Consider the following 22,500-nt stretch of genomic DNA (forward strand, 5'->3'; position numbering starts at 1 on the left):
TTCCAAAGGCACAACAAAGCATCCTTTCAGGTCACCGATGATTGCAGAATAATACAAAGCAAAACAAAACTGGAATTTCCCGATTCAGTGTGTAAAAGGTCAACATCTGCTGATGCTCAGAGATGGGGCATGTGGTGGAGGCGGCCGAATGAGATGGCAAGTGAGCGGAACAGTCAGAGATTCCATGCAACACGCGACTGACACTCAGAACAGAAACACACCCCGGCCCCAAAGAACTACTTCCCATTCGTCCATTTCTGAAAAGTTTTGACAGGCCAGATCACCACAGAAGCCTCGATCATCTGTCTCGGCTTCCTGCCATTTGTTTCCCTTTTGCTTTAAAATGCATGTGCAAATGTGATTGTCAAGGCCTGAAAGAAACACATTGCGGGGTGTATATACAGTTAGGCAAATACCAAGGGAGATACTAAAGCAGAAAAATTAGATTATTAGAGCCAAAGGTTTTCGTTTGCAAGTCTGTAGCACTGATGTCTTCTCAACAAGATCACAAAGAGAATGCTGGAGCATTAGGCTGATAGCTAAATGGATGTGAACAATACTTTTATTTCCAAAGTGGCTGATTTTATGGAATTTAACACATCTAGCACTTAACAAATCCGTGTCCAGTCCTATTCACCAGCTTAAGTAAACTGGGTTGATTTATGAATTGGAAGACCTGACTGTGCATTGATAAGACGCGGGAAGTTGTTTTATCCAAATTACCAGAGTATTGCTTTTTAGGTGGATGTTGGGTATTGTGATGCTTCAGCGGCCGCCGCTTATCCTGCAATCACCCTGCATGGCACAGCTCATACGATGAAGCCTGCGAGGGGTGAGACCACAGTGAAAATTCTTCACCTTATTCACAGTGTAAAGTCTCGGCTTCCTCAGTACTTTCTTTCTAATCAGTTATTTAGAAGTTGGGCAAAGGTTTTTTATCTATCAGAGAGAAAGAATGCAATGTATAAAAAAATATGTGAAATTCTGCTTTGCAAAGTTCTGCGGCATTTCCTTAACAAGCATTTTGGGCTTGTGTTGGCGTGTCATTGTTTTATATGTGAAGAGGAAGCTACAGTCTGATCCTCTCGTAATGGCTAGGAGAAAGCTCTTTGCAATGGTACTGGATGAGTGTCCCACACACAGAAGGTTGAAGAGGCATTTCTTTTTCAATTGCTTATATTTCTACTAAAAAAAACGATTGCAGAAACTTCTAGTATCCTGACTCCTCACTTCTCTCTGGCAAACTTAAACCCGAATAGTCACACAAAAACATAGGTCACCGTATTTCAGGAGGGAGAAATGGACAGACTGATTTTTTTTTTTCCCCCTTCATTCCTCCAGAAAGACTAATGATTACAACCTGCTTCTTTCAGGCCATCACAAAGACTAGAGTTTAATGCATTAATAAAATTCCTTCCCCCGGGTTTCATGGCGTTTTCTTTGGGTTCTAATGAATATGCCTGAAGCACTCACTGGCATCTATTCTCTGCTTTTCTAAATTATGGTAGAAATCCATATCCCGTCCTAGGGAGAGAGTGCAATTTATTTGTTGGTTGTTAAGTATGGGTAAATAGAATTGTTTATATTTTTGCTAAATGAACTAAGGTCACCTAAGTAATTGCACCTCTGTAAAGGTGGCCTCCATTGATCCAAAGTGGCCATGAAGGCTGTGGCACTGCCATGTCCACAAAAGACTTCTACATAGATAACTATTTTATCTGTGGTCTTATCATATCTGTGCAGAGAACAAACGCACTTCAATTCACTAAGAAAATTCTTATATCAGAAATGGACACTGGGAAAATAGATCTGAGGAGCTGAACAACAAAGCAAAGCTAGCCTAGACTTGGTTTCGTGATTTTTTTTTTTTTTTTTTTACTTACTACCAATACTGGAAATACTGGGGATACCTAGAGAAAAAGAAAACAATAAAGAAAAGCTGTTAGAACTTTATTAGTACCTGGCAAATTTAACTCAATATAAAAATGTCAGAAAGGTAACATTTGATAACATTCAAATCTTTAGGAAATAAGCACAGAAAAAAACCCAGAATACGTATCTATCTATCAAAACCATTTTGCTTTCATTCTAGAACTCCTGAGCTCATTGGAGTTAGGCAATTAATGCTTACCTTCAACAGCTGGCTCAATACAGCTTCATGAGATCAAACATTTTGTGTTTGCCTATAAGGTTAATGAACATTTGTACGTGGTTCAAAACAGATATTAAATGAGGCTTACGTTCTGGGCACAGAGTACCAAATAGACACAATGAGGATGTGTGCAAATATATCCACACATTGCAATAGATCTCTTTAAATGTGTTATGAAATGCGTGTGTTAGCTAATGAAAGTCATTTGGCACTTTATTTGATTAATTTCACATAACCATCATTTTTATTCCTCTTTTTCTTGTCAGATATGTGGATTAAACTCTGTAATAGAAGCTTAATTGAGCAGAATAATTCAAGACTACATTAGGTTGTTCATATTGATCACGGACTTCATTGATTTTTTTAGCTTCCACTTTAATTTATAAGTGGTGCTAAGGTGGTGGAACCATTTCAGAATGTGGCTGGACTTGGCATAACTGTGGGCACAAATTTAGTCTGTATTTAGATGAAAACTCTTAGCCAAGAGCAGGGGCACGGGAGTCAGGCTGCCTGGGTTGTGACCTTGGCATTGCTTGGCAGGTAGTATGTGCTATATCCATCTTTGCTATGATTACTATTATTGATTTAGTTGGTTCATCAAGTTAGGACATCATGATAGATATTGCTAATTAAAAGTCAGAAATTTATATCTTCTCCACTTAATTCTGGTAGTGGTGTGGATGAGAGCATGAGATGGACAGAAACCAGACAGAATTGAGTGACAGTCCCGCTTTGCAACTGACTAGCTGCGTGGTTTCGGGCAAGTTCCCAGCCTCTCTACACCCATTTTCTCATCTGAAAAGTCACTAATAATATCTACTGCATAGGGCTGCTGTGAGGATTGAATAAGATAATCCATAAAAATGTCTGACACTTGGTACATAGTCAATAAATGATAGCTGTTAATGAGCTGTTCAGACTTATCCTCCGCATGGCTGAAGTGTACTAACAGGTGGTAAATGTAGAAATCATTAAACTTCTATTTTAGTGTTTATCTTTGAACAACTGCCCTCTGCTTATTTTAACTAGTCACTGTACATTACTTAGAGATTTGTATTCTTTAAAACCAAGAGCTGTTTTCCTATTTCTTAGAGGGGGTAGGTGGGGGTGGGGAGGTGGGGGAGGAGAAATTAAAGCTTACCATGATTTTTTAAAAACCTTAGAAGGAATGAAAACTTTTCTTTCAGTTATTAGACACATTCAAACTCTCTCGATTTTACACGCAGCATCCATGGTGCTTCAGTTTAATTACCGATCACTGATCAACCCAAACTAGAAACCTAAATTTCCACTTCCCTGTTTCAACTCTGTCCTGTGAACTGAGTTTCAGGTCAAATGCGATTTCCACACAGAACTACTGAATTCCTGACCCAACATTCTGGTAGACTGTCTTTGCTGCAGCGTGACAGGGACTTGGTACTGAATCCTTTTTCTTCCCTTTGCAAATCCCCTGTTGAGTGAGGCACAATGGCAGCATCATAATTTTAGTATCAATTGCAGAAGCTTCAAATTTCCCCAGGATTGAAAATCCTGCTCCACCACAAGAAACTGCTTGCCTTTTGTAATCCGTCAAAGAGAATGGAAGTTAGGATGGCAGGAAGAGACTTTTCATGTGTTTTCAAACGTACGTGGCATTCGAGGGCCATGCATAATGCAAAGTGAAGTTCTCAGGGTGTTTGGCCAGCCGCAGTGGAGAGCCAGCCCGCTATACGGTTTGATGAAGTACTCACTGCAGCTGCACACTTTAGAAAGATGCAAAAATGTTTCCATTCCTTTGGGGACGCCAGTGCAGGGGACAAACATTCACTGCAGCTAGACAGACCTCGCCAAGCAAGGCCATTATGAGATCCTCTTTTCTTCACGAAGCTGTTTTCTATTACCTCACACTTGGATGCTTGAATTTCAGGCTCTTCCTCATTTTGTGGCTGATCACTTTTTGAGCTGCTACCAGGTGATTCACTTTCTATTCCATTGCTGTAAATGGGAACTGCTCAGAAAATATTTTTTAAATGCTCACCGGAATAAAGATTCCTGAAGTTGGAAATAGCTAAATGCCAAGGGGTGTCCACTTGTATATTTTCAAATGTTACTTCTCCCCTACTGTTGCTTATTGAATGTCCAAACACCATGCTTTTGGTTCTCTATGGACTACTAAAGAATTTAATAAACCCATTCCATCCATTAAAAAGGCTATGAATAAGTCATGAGAAATCTTTCAAATGTTCAAGGAAATAAGATGGGGAGGCTACAATGCATTTCGTGAAAGATGGGTTTCTTCGGGGTCTGAGAGGGATGAATCAGTGAATGTGATCCCATCTTACAGCAGTGGCAGTACCCATAAATCATGAAATAAGAGTCAGATTATGCTCAGAAAAACTGTCGAGACCCATGTTGGCAGTTTTTTTTTTTTTTTTTAACATTCCCTGTGAAGTGACACTCTTATGTAAAGAATATTTTTACCTTAAAAATTGAACTCAGAACTTATTTCTTCTCTTTCTTCTTCATCTCCCTGATGTGAGTGAGTTAGCCACTCTCCTTCCTGATCACACACCTCTTTGTACAGCTCTCCATGAGCCATTTAACAACTTATTTTTATAACTGTGTGTTTGCCTGAGAACTTCAAGGGGACAAGTGCCATGTCTCGTTCCTTTCTGTATCTCTTGTATCTGCCAGGACGATGTCTGATAAAGAAGAGTTGCTCAATGTATATTTGAACAGAAATGTATAGATTGTTTCCAAGAAGCTTTCTATCATAGTGAAAATATTGCTTTTGGTCATAGTATGATCTCATCTCCTCTAAAATGTTGCATTGAGATATTTCTCCAAGTTCAGTATTACTAAATATTTCTGTTCTCTTTGAACATTTCCTCCATTCTGATAGCAGGAGTTCATGATATACAGAAGCCCTCACCACCCTGCCTTCCAGAAAACTCAGAGGTTCAGACAGAGCTCAACTTGATGCTCGACTTGGTAAAACTCACATGATGTTTGGCTTACTTTCTTTCTGTTCTTTTTTTCACATCTTCCTTTTAAATCCCTATTTGAATACTCTTATTTGCATTTGTCGTTTTTCCTAAGCCACTCAGGGGCAAATACAAACTTTGTGGGGCCTAAAGCTATACAAATCTGGATGTTCTCTTTGAGAAAAAGAGTATCGACTTCACAATATAAAATTAGATAAATTAGAAATTGATTTTTTTTTTTTTGATTTATAAGGAGTCTAGTGAAGGATTCTAAAATTCATTAGCTTAAATGCACCTCTGAAACAACCTCAAAAATACATGAAGATAGATAGATAGAAGACAGGTAGATAAAAAGGAAGAAAAGGAAGGGAGATACCCGATGAGTTAATTCAGAAAGAGTGATAAAAAAATGAGAGAGCTGAAGGAGAGATAAGAAATAATCTTATTTGGCCCTTTCATTTAACAGAAGAGGAAATCAAAGGTACAAAGGTCTTGTCCAAGCTGAACCCTTTGTAGTCAACGCTGGAGCGTGTAGCTCCTGATGCCTGTCTCCTGAGACACTGCTAAACTTGCAGTGAGGGAATAAAGCACATGTGCGCATGAGCCGTCAGGTACGGTTCCGCAAGACGCGGTCTTTGCGTCTAGTATTATCGCTTCTTCGAGAATAGAAATGCGACTTCGATCAGAGTTACGCATACACGTGGAGTAAGTCGAAGGGCTCAGAGTGCCGAAAGGATGAGAAGGTGTTCAGTTTGGGCACTTGCAGTTACTTCCTCCGCAACCAGCCGTTCCCACTCCCATATTTATTGAATGTTTGTTTTAAAGGAATTCTGCTGCAATTAAGAGGCTGAAAATCTAGTAGAATTATGTTATGTGTTACCTCCTCTTCCTCCTCCTCCTCCTCCTCCTCCTTCTTTCATTTTTACTAACTTTCTCACCAAGTAAATGGCTAAAAGAGGACATAGTTCAGCTTCAGGAAGTCAGTGTGACGGAGAGCACAAAAATAAACACCCTGCTCTTCTGAGGCAGGTTAATGCAGGGCTAAAAGCCATACCTACTTCTGAGAATCAATGAAGGCTCAGCAGCTTCTCATCATGAGAGAAGCAGAGAGACAAGGATTAGGCATGCTTCAAATTGAGAGGAAATATTACCACCGCTGTGATTGATGGTTTGAACAAAGCCCATCAGACACTGGGAGCTCCAACCCCAAAAAGCCCAGTTGGAGAAGACGTAGATGATGAGCAAGAAAACATTCTGCAGCCTCAGTTGTATTCTAGAGCAGTTACTTCCAACGTCCTTCCAGCCCTGGTCCCTGGTCCAAACTGCTATTGATAGGAGCTAGAGTGAGTTATCTCCCAGGAACTTGAAACTGAAGGAAATAAGACGTCTTCACAGAATTAGACTGTGAAATCATCATATAAATGATCCAATCAGAGATAGCTACCATCGTCTTACAACAACAGAAGGCCTCTGGAGCTGAGAGCACGTGGCAGACTTGACGGAGGTGACATGAGCATATTGACATATGAGAAGGATGGAAGAATGGCTAATCAGAAGGTGGGAGCCTAGAAAGAGGGGCATCTTGAGGCATATGGCGGCAGTGCTGGCCTAGCATTGTCTCCAGAAGAGGAAGAGGTAACCTGTAAACTTTCAGACTTTCACTGTTCTGCTGGTGTCGGGGAGGCTGACCCTGGGGTAGGATGCATGTGTCAGGATGTTTCTGCCTGATGTTATTACCCATCTATCCATTAATATTTCCTGATCCCATGTTTACCAAGCAACCTTCTGATTATTCTCTGGCTCTGCAAGGAGAATTAATTACAGGAGAGAGAGTACACTGGTCATAAGGACTTGAACATTTTGAACACCATAACAGTTATTCCATATTGTGGATGAATAAACTGGCATTTGTACACAATTTATCTCCCCATATATAGTTGCTGTCTCCAAAGGGAGAATTTTCTGATCAGGCTGTGTTAGATCCATGTGCTAGATCTCAGTGAAGTGATGAAAATAGCAGCTAACTTCAATGTGTGCTTACTATGTGCCTGCCGCTGTTCTAAACACCTTCGTGTATTAATCAGTTCAAGTTTTAAGATGACCTATGAGGTCAACACTCAGGTTTGTTTTGCCGATGGGGAAACTCAAACACAAAGAGCTTGCCCAAGAGCATGTGTCAGTTGAGAAAGAAACTGAGATTCGAATTAAGTGGTGCTACTGATATGCTGCTGTGGGTATAGTAATATAATACGTGTGCACTGTATCACCCTTTAAAATCCTAAAATTTTTGATTTCCAAATCGTATCGGTTCCATGCACTCCAGGTAGGAGACTGTGGCCTTGTGTTTGTACATGAATAACTAGAGATTCTGGTTTTATATATTGGGCCTAGAGACTGGCCCATGTACATGAGGCTCTAAAAGAAAGGTCTTCTCTTATTGGGCTGACAGAATCAGGGTTCTGAGCCTGAAAGGTTGGTTAGTAGTCAGAAACTGGCAGTGGTTAAGTCACTGAGGCCATGAATGCCACTTGGGGAGGCCTGTGAAAACCAGCCAGCCAATGTGTCATCTCTAGATGACTGGATGGTCCTTGAGCACCCATGAAAAGACAAAGTGAATATTTTCCTGAGGTATTTCCTCCAAGATCTCAGCTGGTCTCTTCCTATAGGAGATTGAAGGCCCCTGTGTTAGAGCTGCTGAACTGTATTGCAGGCGACACAGGAAGTTCAATGGGAGGTCAAGGTACCCATGTGTATGTTACAGGATTATTTAAGTTTACTTATTCATTCACCAAATAATTAATTCCATAAACATTTATAAAGGCCAAGAATAAAATATGGTCCCATTCTTAAATTGCTAATATTTTTAGCTCCTGAAGTCAGATCGACCTGAGTTTAAATTTTGCTGTCATGCACTCACTGTGGGGCCTTGGGGCAATTTATTAACCTTTATGTGCCTGTGTCTCCTTGTTTGTTACAAGAGGATAAAAACAGTACACACCCCATGGGAGATGTAAGGATTTAATGGAAGAAAGCATATAAAGCACTTCACAAAGTATAAAAGCCTATGGAACACTTAATCAATAGTAGCTGCCATTATTATTATTAGAATTTTGGTTATAGATAGTTGATCTATTGTGAGCGTACATACATGAGCAAGAATATAGAGAGAAAAGAGCAATCGATTTTGCATGGGAGGACTTAGGTGGGCTGTAACGAAGAGTTAACATTGAGGAGCAGTCTTGAAAATTATCAGAGTTTCAATAGAGAGTGAAGAGAGAGGCGATTTGGGGAAAGGAATGAATTTAGTATCTGGCATGTTGACTTTGAGATCTTCATAGACAGCTGGAAAAAATGGATCTGGATTCACTAGAAAGATTCAGGCTTTAATCAGTTGATTACTCTTAAAGCACTAATACTAAGAACTAAAAAACACAGGAATACATTGGAATGCCAGGGGAAAAACTGCAGACTGAGAAGAGGTAGAAGTGGGGAGCCAGAAAATTTAAAGCAAGGGAAGGAGAGTCTTCGAAGACAAAGAAACGATAAGTAGAGATCTAGGAAGAGAAGTAGCAGAGAGCAGCTTTAGAGAAAGCTGACTTGTTCAAAAAGGTGTCAAATTGGAGCCCACAGCCCGGTGGAGGACAAAGGGAGTCACTGAACTTGAACCTGAGAAGCAATACAGTGCAATGATCAGTCCTTGGACTTAAGAAACACCTGGGTTCAAATCCTCCCTCTTACCTTGAGTAGCTCTGTAGACCTGAACGGTTTCTTTCCCTCAGTCATCAGATGACTGTAAAATGGAAATAGTAGCTACCTTACAAGATTGTCGTGAGTTAAGAATGAACTAATGCATGTAGAACACTTAGGAAATTGTCTGGATGATGACACACACATATTCACCTGGGAAAATATAAATTGATCAATGCAAATTTAATACCCGAGAAAATAATAGAACAATCATCAAATTACTTGCCGTCACTCAGAGGAGCCCTAGATATTGTTTAACAATTCAGTGTGGATTTCTGAGCAAACAAATAATGTCGATGTCAGACCAATTTAATTTTGTTTCTCTGAAGAATATTAGATCATGGAGATAAAAGGAAAGTAAAAGATTGACGAGTTGAACTAACTGGGCTTTCTGTCTGTCTCCACGACATTTCTGTCACTAGGCCGAAGAAATTATTTAGAGCAGCATATCCCCCAGAGCGTTTTATAGAAAGTTATTAAGTGTTCCATGAATAATTAAGTTTGGAAAACACTGGGTAAAACAGGTTACCTTACCACAGGATCCTCAAATTTTTAAAAATAAGGTAATGTGACTATCTAAGAATCAGTATAATATATAGCATTTTCCAAACTTATTTGGTCATGGAACTCTTTCAAGGGTCATAGAATACAGTTTGGGAAACAGCAATATAGGTAATATTATGTTATCTTTCCTGGACTTATAGTTCCTAAAAGTTGATTATTAAGTTTTCATAATCTATATGTAGAAAACTATTTTGTGTTATTCCACAGGAACCAGAATTCAAAGAGGTGCTACTTAATACTTTTATTCATGAGCTGAACAATGAGAGTCAAAAGAATCATGATTAAACGTGAAGCTGGGCAGAGTTGGACCTACTTGGGAGACAGAAAGAAAATTCAAAGGATATTCAAAATAGAATTCTATGAAAAATAGAATGAAGATCAAGAGGGAGAAGAAGAAAGATGTTTTACAGATAAAACATCATTTCTACATATTTTTGTAGGGGAATAAAGATTTTGATATATATAACGTTAAACTTTAAAAGACCAAGAAAACACACTGAGTCTTGAACAAAAAGCACGATAAGTAAAAAAAATCATTGCAAGAGTTATTGCTTCTGCTCTGCCAAGACTACTGTAGTGAAAAGCATAGGGAGATGTGCTTATCTCACGGACTGGGGTGGCTGTATTTTAGAGTGTGGGGGCTGTGTACTCTCCTGGCTCTACACGCTCTATACAAAAGTGGTCCTGGAGTTGCTCCAAAAATCAGGACTTCCAAAGCCACAAGATTCCTGGTAAGTTCCCACTTTAGGATGCCTCTGAGTGATGGGCTGAGTGTCTTTGAAAGGAGATCTTATCATTTCCTGGGTTAATGAAAGCCTCTTAGTTCTTTTGCGAAGAGTAGGCAGGAACTGACTTTCCTCTTCAAAACTCATCCTGGCTGCTCAAGACTCTGCTGAATCCAGAGATTCTCCTGTCGAGGTGGCATTTCTAGGTCACTAAAGAGTTGATGTCGAGGGATCAGAGATTGCAGTGCTCGTCTTTTCCTTCTTAGGTTTTGTGTTCTTGCATTAGGATATGGCACAGCCTAAGTGTCCCTCTTAAATAATTGACTGCTAATTCGCTGAACAGAGTTTGTGTGTGTGTGTGTGTGTGTGTGTGTGTGTGTGTGTGTGCGTGCGCGCACGTGTGCATGTGCATGCACACGCATGTGTGTAAAAAAGCCAATATGAAGTAAGAGTCATAACAGTGCCAGAAGTTCTGTGCTTGGCTTAAATTCCCACACTAAAAAATCAGAGAATTTCCAGGGCCAGCAACCGGGTAAGAGACATGAAAATATTACATGAAAAATGGAGGTAATGATATTAACCTGGAGAAAAACAAAATGGGGTCAATATGGTCCTTTTACTACTTAAAAAGAAAAAAATCGTTGAACATTAGGAGACACTCAATGTGATATTTAGGAATAAGTTTTATAATAATTAAAATTGTCTGATAAGGGACAAGTCTGCCTTGTGAAAAGAATCCAAAAAATAAAGTTATTTCTGAGTGCTTATTTTGTGATGAGTGTTATGCTAAATACTTTTACATGCATTCACTTATTCAATTCTCTCAAAATCACTATGAAGTAAGAACTGCTATTATCCACACATTATAGGTGGTAAACTGAGTATTGGAGAGCTTGGTTTACTTTTTCAAGGTCCCGCAGATAGCGAGTAGATGAACTGGCATTTGATTCTGGAACCTGTGTATGAGACCACTAAATTGCTCGCTTCCATCCTTGGAAATTCAAAAGTACAGTCTGATGTATTAGAGATTGAGTTTAAGGGCTTTGTTCCATTTTAGGACTTTTCCATTGCAAGACTGGACCATTGCTGATAATCTCTAAAATCTTTAGTCTAATTTCTGCCATATTGAGAATCAAAACGTTGACTTGAACCTCCTTGGTCATTGTGCCCATCTGTCATCTTCCTATTTGAACAGCGATAGAGTCCAGTCTGACAGTCTCGAGAAGGCCAGTGATGGATTGGATGGATGGTGGAATCCACAAGGAAAACTGAGAGAGACTGCATGCCTTCGGCCGGGGGGTGAACTGGTGATCCGCAATAGGCAAAAGATTAAAGTCTGTAAGTCATTTCCATGGAGAACATAACAAGAAATCCATTTCAGTGAAAAAAGCTTGGCTGGCACGAGAAGGTCTCCCGGCGAAAATGTCTTGAACTAAATGAGACTTTGAGGCATAGTTATGGGTAGAAGAACAGGGCCGTGTTAGAATGGAAGCCAGTGCCTTCAATGGCAGAGCACCCCAGCTGCCATTCCCGCAGCCTTGACAAGCTGGCCCGCCCTGAAGACGAGCCAGAATGCCAGCCAGTGTCTGTCACTCTCTTCTACCCTGTCCCACTAAAGCAGCAGCAGACACTGAAAATAAAGTCTGAGCCATTTTCATTTTGGGAAACTTTTAAACTCAGTTTGACAGCTGTGGTGACAGGGATTCTTAGGTAGCCGGCCACGGGGTATCACAACAAATAACCTCATGAGATTCTTTCTGAATTCACGAGTGATGGCTTGCAACAATTTGGGAAAGCCCAGAGAGTCTCTGTGAATAAAATTGCCTTGAAAAAAATCAACATTTCTGCCCAACAGAGCTTTATGCATTAATTTTAGGAGCTAGATTGTTGGTTTTTTCTTTAACACAGAAAGAAACTGAATACCCTTAAAATAAGAGGGGTTTTTTTTTTTCCTGCTTCATAGAAATGTTATCATAATTTCATGCCCCCACACTTCCCAGCCTGTTACTTGATTCATTACTCTTACACTTAACTTTATAAGGTCCTGGTTCCTGTGATATTCGTTTTTAGGCTGTGGTTTCTCACAGCTGCTGCTTTGAAGTCTCTTGATAACATTTTTCACCTTGCATGGAGCCAGTGGCTTTTCAAGTTCTTGTTCTCCCACTGCTCACTGTCCTGATCCTTCTGATACTTCTCACTTGGATGGGTATATTCTCAACTTCACCTCTTCTCTACTTTTGGAAGTGGGCAAATCTTGGGCTTTTGCAAGTGGCTAATCAGTCCATCTATGAAACTGGGCAATTCATTCTGGAAATAGTGACTTCTCTCCTTGAGCTCATCAGAACATGTTTCCTTAATGGATGCTCAGGGACCTCAGCGGAGCTCATGCATGAGTGGTAATGGGGCATCTCTCACGCTTCCTGTAAACACAGATGATGCCTGTGCTCCCTTCACACGCACACAAGCATCTCTTTTCTCATTGTGGTCCCCACACACCTACAGTCACGTTCTTTATCTAAAGGTGGCCTCTACTAACAAGAGTCAGGCCAAGCATGACCTCGACTGTTAGAATTTAGAAAAAGCCAATTATTTCACCAGCAAAGTCAGGCGGTAGCTAAAATTGGACAGGGAAGCACCTACTGGACAAAGCATTTCTCAAGAGAACCAGTGAGAGAAACGAGATTGTAAATACATAGTTTTTGGAAGTTGTTTATGGTTAAAATTAAGTTAGAGTTGAGCGTTTTACACGTCTTTGTTATTTTAACAGGAAGCTAATTTGGGGGGAAGCACCTCCTGTTTCATCCACTTAGAAAAAATTTCTCCTGTGACTTACATCATTTCCCAAGAGACTGGATGTAAAGGTTGGAAGACTGAATTTAGCAGATGATCTGAGTGCTAAAATGTGCTTACAAGTGGTAAAATGGGGATTAAAAGCTTTAGCTCCATTTTGAAGAGGAATGGGACAATTAGTAAGAGGAGGAAAAGCACAATCGCAAGTGAAATCGAGAGGAACGATCAGCTCATCGTGCACGAAATACAGTGTTAAGAGCAAAGTTACTCACAGGTATTTGCAGTGCCTTTGGGGATGGGGAGATACGAGCCTGGGCTCCAAGGTCGGCCCTGATAATTCTTCTTGCATTTCCCACAGTCTGGACCTGTAGTGTTGTGCTCACATTCACAGGTCAATTTGCTGTTGTCATACACACACACAGTGGCATGGAGATTACATTTGCACCTAGGCAGAGGAGAGACAAGAGTTCATCGTAAGTCAAGTTGGTCTTGGCGATCATGAAGGTTTTACCCATCTATCTCCTAGGGCTGTGGCTCTCAGGCCCTCCAGGGCCTGAGTGCTATACAGAGGCTCTGGGTAAAATGTCGATTTGTAGCCCCACCCTCAGAGTCTTTCCAACAGGTACCCTCTGGGATGGGGGTGAGGACTCCTAACACCCACCAGTTGGTTCAGTGGGGGCCTGAAGCTCCCTGAAGACAACTGTGCTCCAAAATCAAGGGTTTCCCAACCAGTATCCAAAATATTGCCATAGTGAGAGGGTCTTCTGTCATATTATCAAATCTCTGACAATTTCCTGTGGGTTGGAAGAACAGTGTCATCTTCTGTTTTTCCTTAATTCACAAGGATAATTCTTATTATGTGTTTAAAATAAAAAAGAACCACTGAGACATGTTGTTATTCAGATTTATTCTATAGACCCCAAGAGGTTATAATCCAATGTTCACGTTCCTAAAATGACATTTCTTCAGATCAGAAGAGTTTATCCACCAAGGCTTCTCTAACCAGCCTGAGTCCTCCTCAGATTCTCCACTCATGGCAAATAATGTAATCGTAAAGATCTCTCAGACATGGGTCAAATGGCTCAGATCAAAGATGCTTAGAATCCTAGGAAATAAAAACCTACATGTGACAGCAGGGGTTGGAGGTCATTAGCAAAGGCCTTGCCTTTGGTGCCCATGAATAAAGTTGTGATATATGAGAGGCAACAATGGAATATTCAATTTCTACAAAAACACATTCCCATATCCAAAGTCTCTGACCGTAAAATTATAAAGGCCAACTTGATATTTGCTGAGGTAGCAGGTTATAAACTGTAACGCTCCAAGCATGAGCCTCACCCCTTGGAGAAGTAAAACCTAGATTGACTAGGATGACGATGACACAAGGTCAGAACAATGTATGAGGCAAGAGATGTCTCCACACAAAGGAGAGAACCCAGACTCCCAGCCCAAGGGTTAAAGGACGAAGATCTGTCAGAGTCAGAACCTGAAAATGTCATGTATGTATGTGTGTGTGTGTGTCTGTGCACGTATCTGTGTGTGTGTCTGTGTCCATGTGTGCATTTTAAAACTAGTCTGGTCTCTTCCAGAAACTAGAACAAAAATACAGAAAGCGAAGTTTCATAAAGACAAAGAAATATGGTAGTGTTTTACATTTGTTTTCCTTTGTGGCAGATGTCATGAATTAGGAAGAGTAACAATACTTCATAGGTGGGAAAATAAGATTCTTTTAACAACTGGTTTCCATAACGTCTGTACAGTCACATCCAAGATTCTCTCTTGTGCACTGATGATCTGTTTGGACCACTGACCCATACTTATGGCAAAGAAGCAAAGGGAAGACTGAGGCTAATACTGGGACCTGCTGGGCTCTCTTCTAACCAAAAGATATAGCCCCTAAATAATGCCACACACTCAAACCTTCCTGGATAAGACCAAGCTTCAGCTTCCTCTGGGGTCTACTACAATTTATAATACTCGTAGGTATACGTTGCCCTCTGTATAGTTTATACATTGTGATAAGCTGGAAGGTTACTATTTCAACAATACCCACTCAATTTATACAAATAAACCAAACCTTTAAAAATTAACATTTGTACAATCTTTTAAAAAGAAAAAAAAATCATTCAGTTAAGTGAAATAGACTGTGTTTAATTATGAGTCAGGCCTTATAACAATCTCCTATATGCAGGGAGTTACTTGTGCTAAGTTGCTAATTAAAGGATCTTTCTTCTTCCGACATTAGCACCTTTATTTACGGGTGTGTTTTTTATATATGGAAGATGTTAGAAACTTAAGTGATAGAACCACCAGCTCATACTGATTTATCACCCTCTTTCGTGTTAAAAATTCCGAATGAGGAAACGAACAGTGTGACCCCAAAGAATAAGTATGCCGGTTCCATGTGTGAAGACAAAGAATGCAAGTAGTAATTATAAATCGGATTATATTTCTTATAACTATTAATACTTTCATACCTGCAGTCACTCTCTGAGTTATAGGCAATTTCCACTGGAAAGGCTTTATAGTCACTGAGAAAATACTCTTTGACTAACAAAAAGAGGCGAAAGAAGAATAGATGAATGTTTAGTCTTGTTTTTCTCAGATCTCTGCCAGTTAACAGTTCATCTCCACTTGCCCAAAAGCTTATTAATCTTTCAAGTCTCAACTCAATTCATAACTCTTCCCTGATATCTATCCTGTCTACTGTAGATTTCTACCCCTTGATTTCTACCCTCCCGATTTCCTTAAATGCTTCTATGTGTTTGGTTTGGTTGGTTGGCTCTTTAGCTTTAAGATTTTTGACTCATTGCATAAATCTGTCCCATTTTAAGGGAGTGGGGATATGCACTTTGTACTCTGGTCTTTTTTTCCAGTTGCCTCTTTAACACTCTCCTCACCCTTCTTGAGTTTTCTACACTTGCCGTCTTCGTTTTCTCATCTCGCACTCACTCACTCTTTCCAACTAACCACAGCCTCTCTTGCCAGGGTCATTTGCAACCATCTCGCTGAAAATCTGTTGGGTGCTTCTTCTTGCCTAATTTGACCTCCAGGGACATTTGACTCTGTGGACCACTCCCTTTCTGTTGACATTCTCTGCCTGCTGGATTCTCAAGGTCACCTCCAGAACCCTCGTCTCCTGTGTGTCCTCTTCATGTGCTGTTCTTTGGGTTCAGGCCCAGCACAGTCAGCCTAAGTGACTCTCCTTGGGCACGCTCATCCAGGTTGTCCCTTTAATTTCCTCTGTGGTTTTAACTGCCTTTAAGTTATAGATATTTTAAAGCAAACTTGCATCCTTTTGCCTCCAGAAAAAACAAACATATGCAAAATAAGCTTAAACATTTGAAAACATTTTAGGATATTCAGAGATTCTGTTACCCATAGAGATCCATAGAACTCCCTCTCTCTGTTATCCCCAGGTGAAGATTACCTGATCAATATGTTTTATAAGTCCTGGATCTCCATTATGAATCTCTCTCTTGGGCATGTCAAACTCAACATGCCCTAAACTAAATTCTTTGGCTCCCCTCCCACCCACTCCTTCTTCTGTGGTTTCTGGATCAGTGAATTGCATCACATTCCAGTAAGTTGGCCAAGAATGATGCCTATCTCCACCTTTCCTATCACATCTAATTTTTTTGTTACTCAGCCTCTCACCGAGTTCTGAGATTCCTCCTCCTTCATAGCTATCAAACACATAGTTCTAGCCATTGCCACTTCTCTAGTTGAGATCATCACCATCTTTGATCTGGTTTATTAGGATGACTTCTAAATGACTTTACTGCCTCCAGTCACACCCTGCTCTAGCCCATTCTTAACACAATAGTCAAAATAATCCTTTACACAAAAATATTTCGGTCACCTTGGTTTAGAACCTTTGAAAGATTTCTCATTATTCACAGAATAAAATCCAAGCTCTATAACATGTCCTACAAGTCCCTTTGAAATCTCCCTCTTCTCCCGCCAGAAGGCCTTTCCTATGTGCTCCTCTGACACTAGACAAGGCCAGTCACATGATAAAGCCCATGCTGTCTCTGCTATAGACATAAGCTGTACTGTAATTGCTTATTCTTCTGTCACCTTCACTGGAGTATAAGCTCCTGGGAACAGTGGTCATGACTACCTTATTTATTGAAACATCCCTAGCATGTGCTGAGGTGCTTGGCACATAATATGTACTTTAAAACTATGTGATCAATAAACAAATGACTAACAAACAAGTAAGCTCTCTGAAAGCAGGAACTTCATGAGCCTGTTCTACTATGTCTAGCACAGCAATGAACTAAAAATAGAGGATTAATTGGCATCGTCCTAAATCAAACACTTGGTGATGTGTGCTAAACACTGCCACGTGCCCTCATCATTGGTTTTCATAGCTAACTTTATAATGGGCAAAGGGAATTCTCTAAAATTTGGAAGACTTTGTAAATCCAATTTAATTTAAACTGCAGAGGATTTGTCAAGTGTCCGAAACCTAATACAAGAGTTATCCTTTTAAAAATGCGTGAAAGACCCAGGAGAACATAGCTTACAGGAGAGGAAAACCCAAGTATTTGTGTAGCATAACCATCCGAGAATGTGCATCTGTTAGCTTCTACATCTCACTCAAAGACAACCACCCTGGTTCAGCTGAAGTCTAGCAGAGTGTTCTCGGCTAATGGTGAAAACTGTAGCTTCTCCAGCAGTAAATCTGCTGACCTAGCTCAGCTTCCGGGCTGTCTTTCCTCAGTCATTGTGACAACTGCTGTGCCAGGGCTGAGCATGTGAAAGCGGACACTGAGGCACCCCAACATTGGCCTGTATTTGGAAATGACTTCATTTCTTATAGCCCAGTTTCTTTTCATCACCCCATTCCAATCAGATGCTAAAATTCTTTATTTAGAGGCCCTGCCATAGAGGCTTTTCCTCCAATGGAGAAAAAAATGGATTTCGTATGCCGGGAGATTGCTCTCAATTCCTGGTGTTATGACCTCCAGCCTTGCGATGGGGTAGAGGGCAGATTTCTGTGACATCCACTTGTCTCTGACAGATTCAATATCCATTTCCATGGCCACCCAGCTCCCACATCTACCATCATATTAGGCAGGGGAGGAACTATACAAGTTTGAGACCTAACAGACTTCACTCGCAGTGAAATGAATATCCGACGTTCTGGAGAGCTAAGCCTATTCACCAATTCTGTTTGCACACAATGAAACTCACACCATGACACTGCAGATAGAACTAATTGACTTGCTTGTACCTCGAAGATCCACTTGTGCGTAGGTGACAAACTGCACATGCTGTCAAATAAGAGAATTGCTAAGACAGACTTTAAAAAAAGAGAGCTCTAATTTGTGATGCAAACAGTGAAAACCAGTATGTCTAGCTTTCAATGAGGTCTGTACTTCCTGCATTTTAGTGACCAGCTGTTGTAAGTCAATTTAATCTTGCTTATAAAAAAGGTTCCAACATTTAGATCTGTGCCACCTGCCAGTAGGTATGAAAAAAACCATACAGTCTGCCTGTTTTTTTTTTAAATTATATAATTTAATATATTTATTCTGGGTAGCGTGTTATCACCAGAATTTCCTGTGAATTAGAGGTCTGTATATTATTCTATTACTAGTGTTTCAGAGGTACTGAGACAAAGTTTGAAACTGGACTTTTCCGAAGCAAAACAGGAAGGGAAGCCAGGCTCGCCATCTCTTAGATCAGGGTTTTGACCACTTTTGAGCCAGAAGAGGGTGCACCATGAGGCAGGCAAATGATGTTTGGGCATCGCAGCCCTTCCAAAACCTTAAGGGAGATCCTAGCAATGTGTTCACATAGTCGTATGCTTCTGTATGATTTTCACAAATAAGATATTATATATTTTTAATTAATGAAGGTTTTTCCTTAATGAGCACCCCCCAGGCCAAGGTATAAATTTCAGGCACTACGAAACCTGGGTCAGCCTCCAGTTGCACCCCCTGGCTTGGATTGGCACTAGATACACAGAAGCTTTTAGAAAACCAGTTAGTACAAATAGTGGAGCTTTGTAGAGGTCTTTTCTGAAAGGTGATAAATTATAGAATGCCTTTCACATACTTTTTCTGCCTTCGCAGCTCTTCTACCTTTCGTTTTTCATGTCAACAAATGAAATTTTGGTTTCTACCTCGACATGTTATTTGAAATGGGAGACTGGCATCAATATAATTTAGAGATTATGAGTTACTATGTTGGAATCAGACAGCCTGGGTTCAAACCCCACCTTTGCCACTTATTTGCTGTGAGGCCATAGATGAGTGACTTAGCAAACAAATAAACAGAACTTTGACTGAATACTGCCAAGCACCTAGCATTGTGCTAAATGCTTTTTTTGGCATATTTCGCACATTGTTTTGTACAACCTCACAATAATCCCGTGAGATTGGCACTAATAATTATAGATGACGCATTTGAATATTGAGGGTTTAAGAAACCCTTGTCTCTGAGCTAGTATGGGATTGAGCTGGGATTCAGACCATGGGCGGCACATCTCCGGAACTTTGCTTTTATCACTGCAGAGGGCATGATGTCTTTCTAAGTGTGGTGGCCTCAGCTGCCTCGTCTATAAAACAGGGATAACAAATGGATATGTTTCAAAGGACAGCTTTGGAGACTGAATGAAACAATGCATGTGTACCCCCAGGAGAGCACCTGACACAAACTTCTTAATAAATGTAAGTTTCAATTATTATAATTGCTACAGTTACTACAGCGACTGCCACAACTGAGTTACCATGTAACCCAACAATTCCACTCCTAGGTATTTATCCAAGAGAATTAAAAACGTGTCCACATGAAAAGTTGGACACCAATGTTCATAACATCTTACCATAATACCCAAAAAAGTAAAAACAGTACAAATGTCTATCAACTGATAAATGGATAAGCAAAATATAGTACATCCATACATGGGAATATTATTTGGGAAAAAAATAATGAAGTACTGGTACATGATACAGCATGGATAAACCTTAAAAACATTATGCTAAGTCAAAGAAGCTAGACAGAAAAGGCCACATAACATGTGTTCATTGATATAAAATACCCAGAACTGACAAATCTATGCAGACAGAAAGCTAATGAATGACTGCCAGGAGCTGGGAAAAGGGTGAACAGGAAGTGACTGCTCATGGATAGGCTTTCTTTTCTTTGATAATAATGTTCAGGAATTCAAGAGTGATGGCTGCACAGCTTTTGAATGTATACTAAAACCCATTGAATTGTACATTAGTTAAATAACAAAATAAACTAAAAAATATATATGGTAATTATCCAAAAGAAGCAACAGAAAACAGTGGATAAGAGTTTGGGCCCTGGGGTCATGCAGTCTGGCTCTAGCAGGTAACTTAGGTGAGTTCCTTAAACTCGGTTTACTCCTCTGTAACCTGAGGATAATAAGATACCTGCCTTAGGGTTATTGGGAGCATTTCATGATATAATACAACGAGGCAGAGACTACTAATTAATGCATTCTTTTGTTTTCCACACCAGTACAGGTTTAGCTATGCACATGGTCACATGTTTAAAGACTACATTTCCCAGCACCTCCTCCTGCCAGGTGTGGCCATGTGGCCACATTCCAACCGACGGAATATCAGCAGGAGTGGTGTAGAGACACCTCTGTGGGGTCTGCACACCTTCCTCCATTTCTCCTGGAACACGAACATGGCGTTGAGCCATCTTGGACAACATGGACTATGTTTGTGACCACGGATGGTGGAATCTGGGTCTTGGGACAACCTCCACCACAGTCAGGGGAAGGTGAGCCGAGGCAGGTGTGTGGAGCAGAGCCACACCCCAGCTCCGGAGCACCTACCTTCTGACTACAAGGAGTGAGAAATAAACTTCTTTTCTGCTTAAGGTATTGTTAACACAAGTCTCTCTTACCCACATCTGAACGTATATCTGAACACAGCACCTGGGATATAGTAAGCACTTAATAAAAGTAACTATTACTATTATCAAGCATAATCTTACAGTAAAAGACAGGATCTTCAAATACCAAATGGGCCTAGTCTGATCCTAATCCCATGAGAAAAGAGAGGGTTCTGATCTTCACAACATTCTTCTGCTGTTTCTTCATTAATAAAACCTGGACTCTAATGGTAGTTAGCCCTGGTAAGCAAAAATATTTTCAGAAGATGTATTTTTATCAACTACACAATGGCCAAAGTTTAATATGAAATAGATATCAGCTTTTAACATAAAGTTTTGGAAGCAGCCACACGCTAACAGACCAACAAAGACATCCGACTTTGGCTGGGAGTCCTGTCTTACTGGAGAGGCACACGTGGGAGAAGGGCCATGAAGACCCTGTGAAGCCACCCTGCAAACCTAGAGGGCAGGTTTCCTATGACTCTTGAGCTCATTCTTTCACAATATACTGAGAACCTAATATGGACTCTTGTTGATGGGGCTTTGCTCTCCTGAGCTTTCTTCTTGAAACGTTTATTTTTGAAAACTGAGTGGTATAAGACTATTTTTTATTTTTTTAAAAACAGATGAATGTACAGTTACACAGTTTTCACTGGGAATGTAAAAACAAAAACTGAGATCTTGATCAGTTCCTCACAGACACTGGGATCTTGCTATCTTTTTTAAATTTATGAGGCAATTGGTTTGCTCCAAAAAAATATGGAACAAGGACCAGAAAGCCTTCTCATGTATTTAAACAATAAATGACTTAGAGATCCTTATGGCAATTTAAAACCCTCTAAAAATTCCATTTAAACTTTACCTGAAACCCTAAACTTAGCCATACTGAAGCATCAGATTACATGATTCACTTAATTGCCAGTTCTTTTACATAATATTAAAAATAACTCTTTTTCCCCGTTGACTTCCTTAGTCCCCACACACCCAACTCAGGTACCACCCAAAGGCCCTTTCAGCTGCTGAGCCTTTTGGGCAGCCAGCAGGCAGCCTCAGTACTAGTGGTGCCTTGGGCTTTTTGCTGAGTTGACTCAGACCCGGTACTGGTGGCCGCTGGCCTCGGAATGCAGCGTGGCTTCTCCCACTTGCCTCCATATCCAGCATAGGCAACGACCACCCACCCACAGACCACTCTGTAGCTCCTACCATATGGCCCCGGTGGTCACAGGCAGCAGCCAAACTTGGCCTGCATGGAAACCCCCTCCAAGGGGCTCCAGAACCAACACACCTGGAGGCTGGCATGGGCCACAGCAGAATACCACCTGATTGGCCCCTTAAGTGGCACACCCAAAGGGCAGTCTCAATAGGCACGTGAGCCTGCTGGAGTGAATCCTGCTCTGTGGGGTCAGCTCCCACACAGCAGCTCATAACCTGTGGGCATGACCAGTCCCCACAGCCCAAGATTCAATCACGTCCACAGACATGCTAACAGCAGTCAAGACTTAGCTACAACAGGAGAGCACACACGACCCACACAAGGGACCCTCCTGGAGCACGGGTGATCAGGGAAATTGTGCCACTGGGCAACTACTACATAAGGCCACCTGGCCAAGGCTGGGAGACATAACAAATCTACTTAATTCATAGAAACAAACACAGAGAGGCAACTAAAATGAGA

General features: G+C 40.7%; 1 protein-coding gene across 2 annotated transcripts in view; it reads right to left on the bottom strand.

Annotated features, from left to right (window-relative positions):
- The window catches only part of NTNG1 (netrin G1), a 301,700-nt gene that overhangs the window by 69,124 nt on the left and 210,076 nt on the right, over nucleotides 1–22,500 (bottom strand). For both annotated transcript variants that reach the window (XM_011368155.1, XM_011368146.1), the window contains exons 4-5: nucleotides 13,214–13,386; nucleotides 1,884–1,910 (exon numbers count right to left, since the gene is read on the bottom strand). In XM_011368155.1, the coding sequence (XP_011366457.1) occupies nucleotides 1,884–1,910; nucleotides 13,214–13,386 (200 nt within the window). The remainder of the gene's footprint in view (nucleotides 1–1,883; nucleotides 1,911–13,213; nucleotides 13,387–22,500) is intronic.

This window comes from Pteropus vampyrus, unplaced genomic scaffold (genome assembly GCF_000151845.1).
Source record: "Pteropus vampyrus isolate Shadow unplaced genomic scaffold, Pvam_2.0 Scaffold6, whole genome shotgun sequence".
NCBI lineage: Eukaryota > Metazoa > Chordata > Mammalia > Chiroptera > Pteropodidae > Pteropus > Pteropus vampyrus.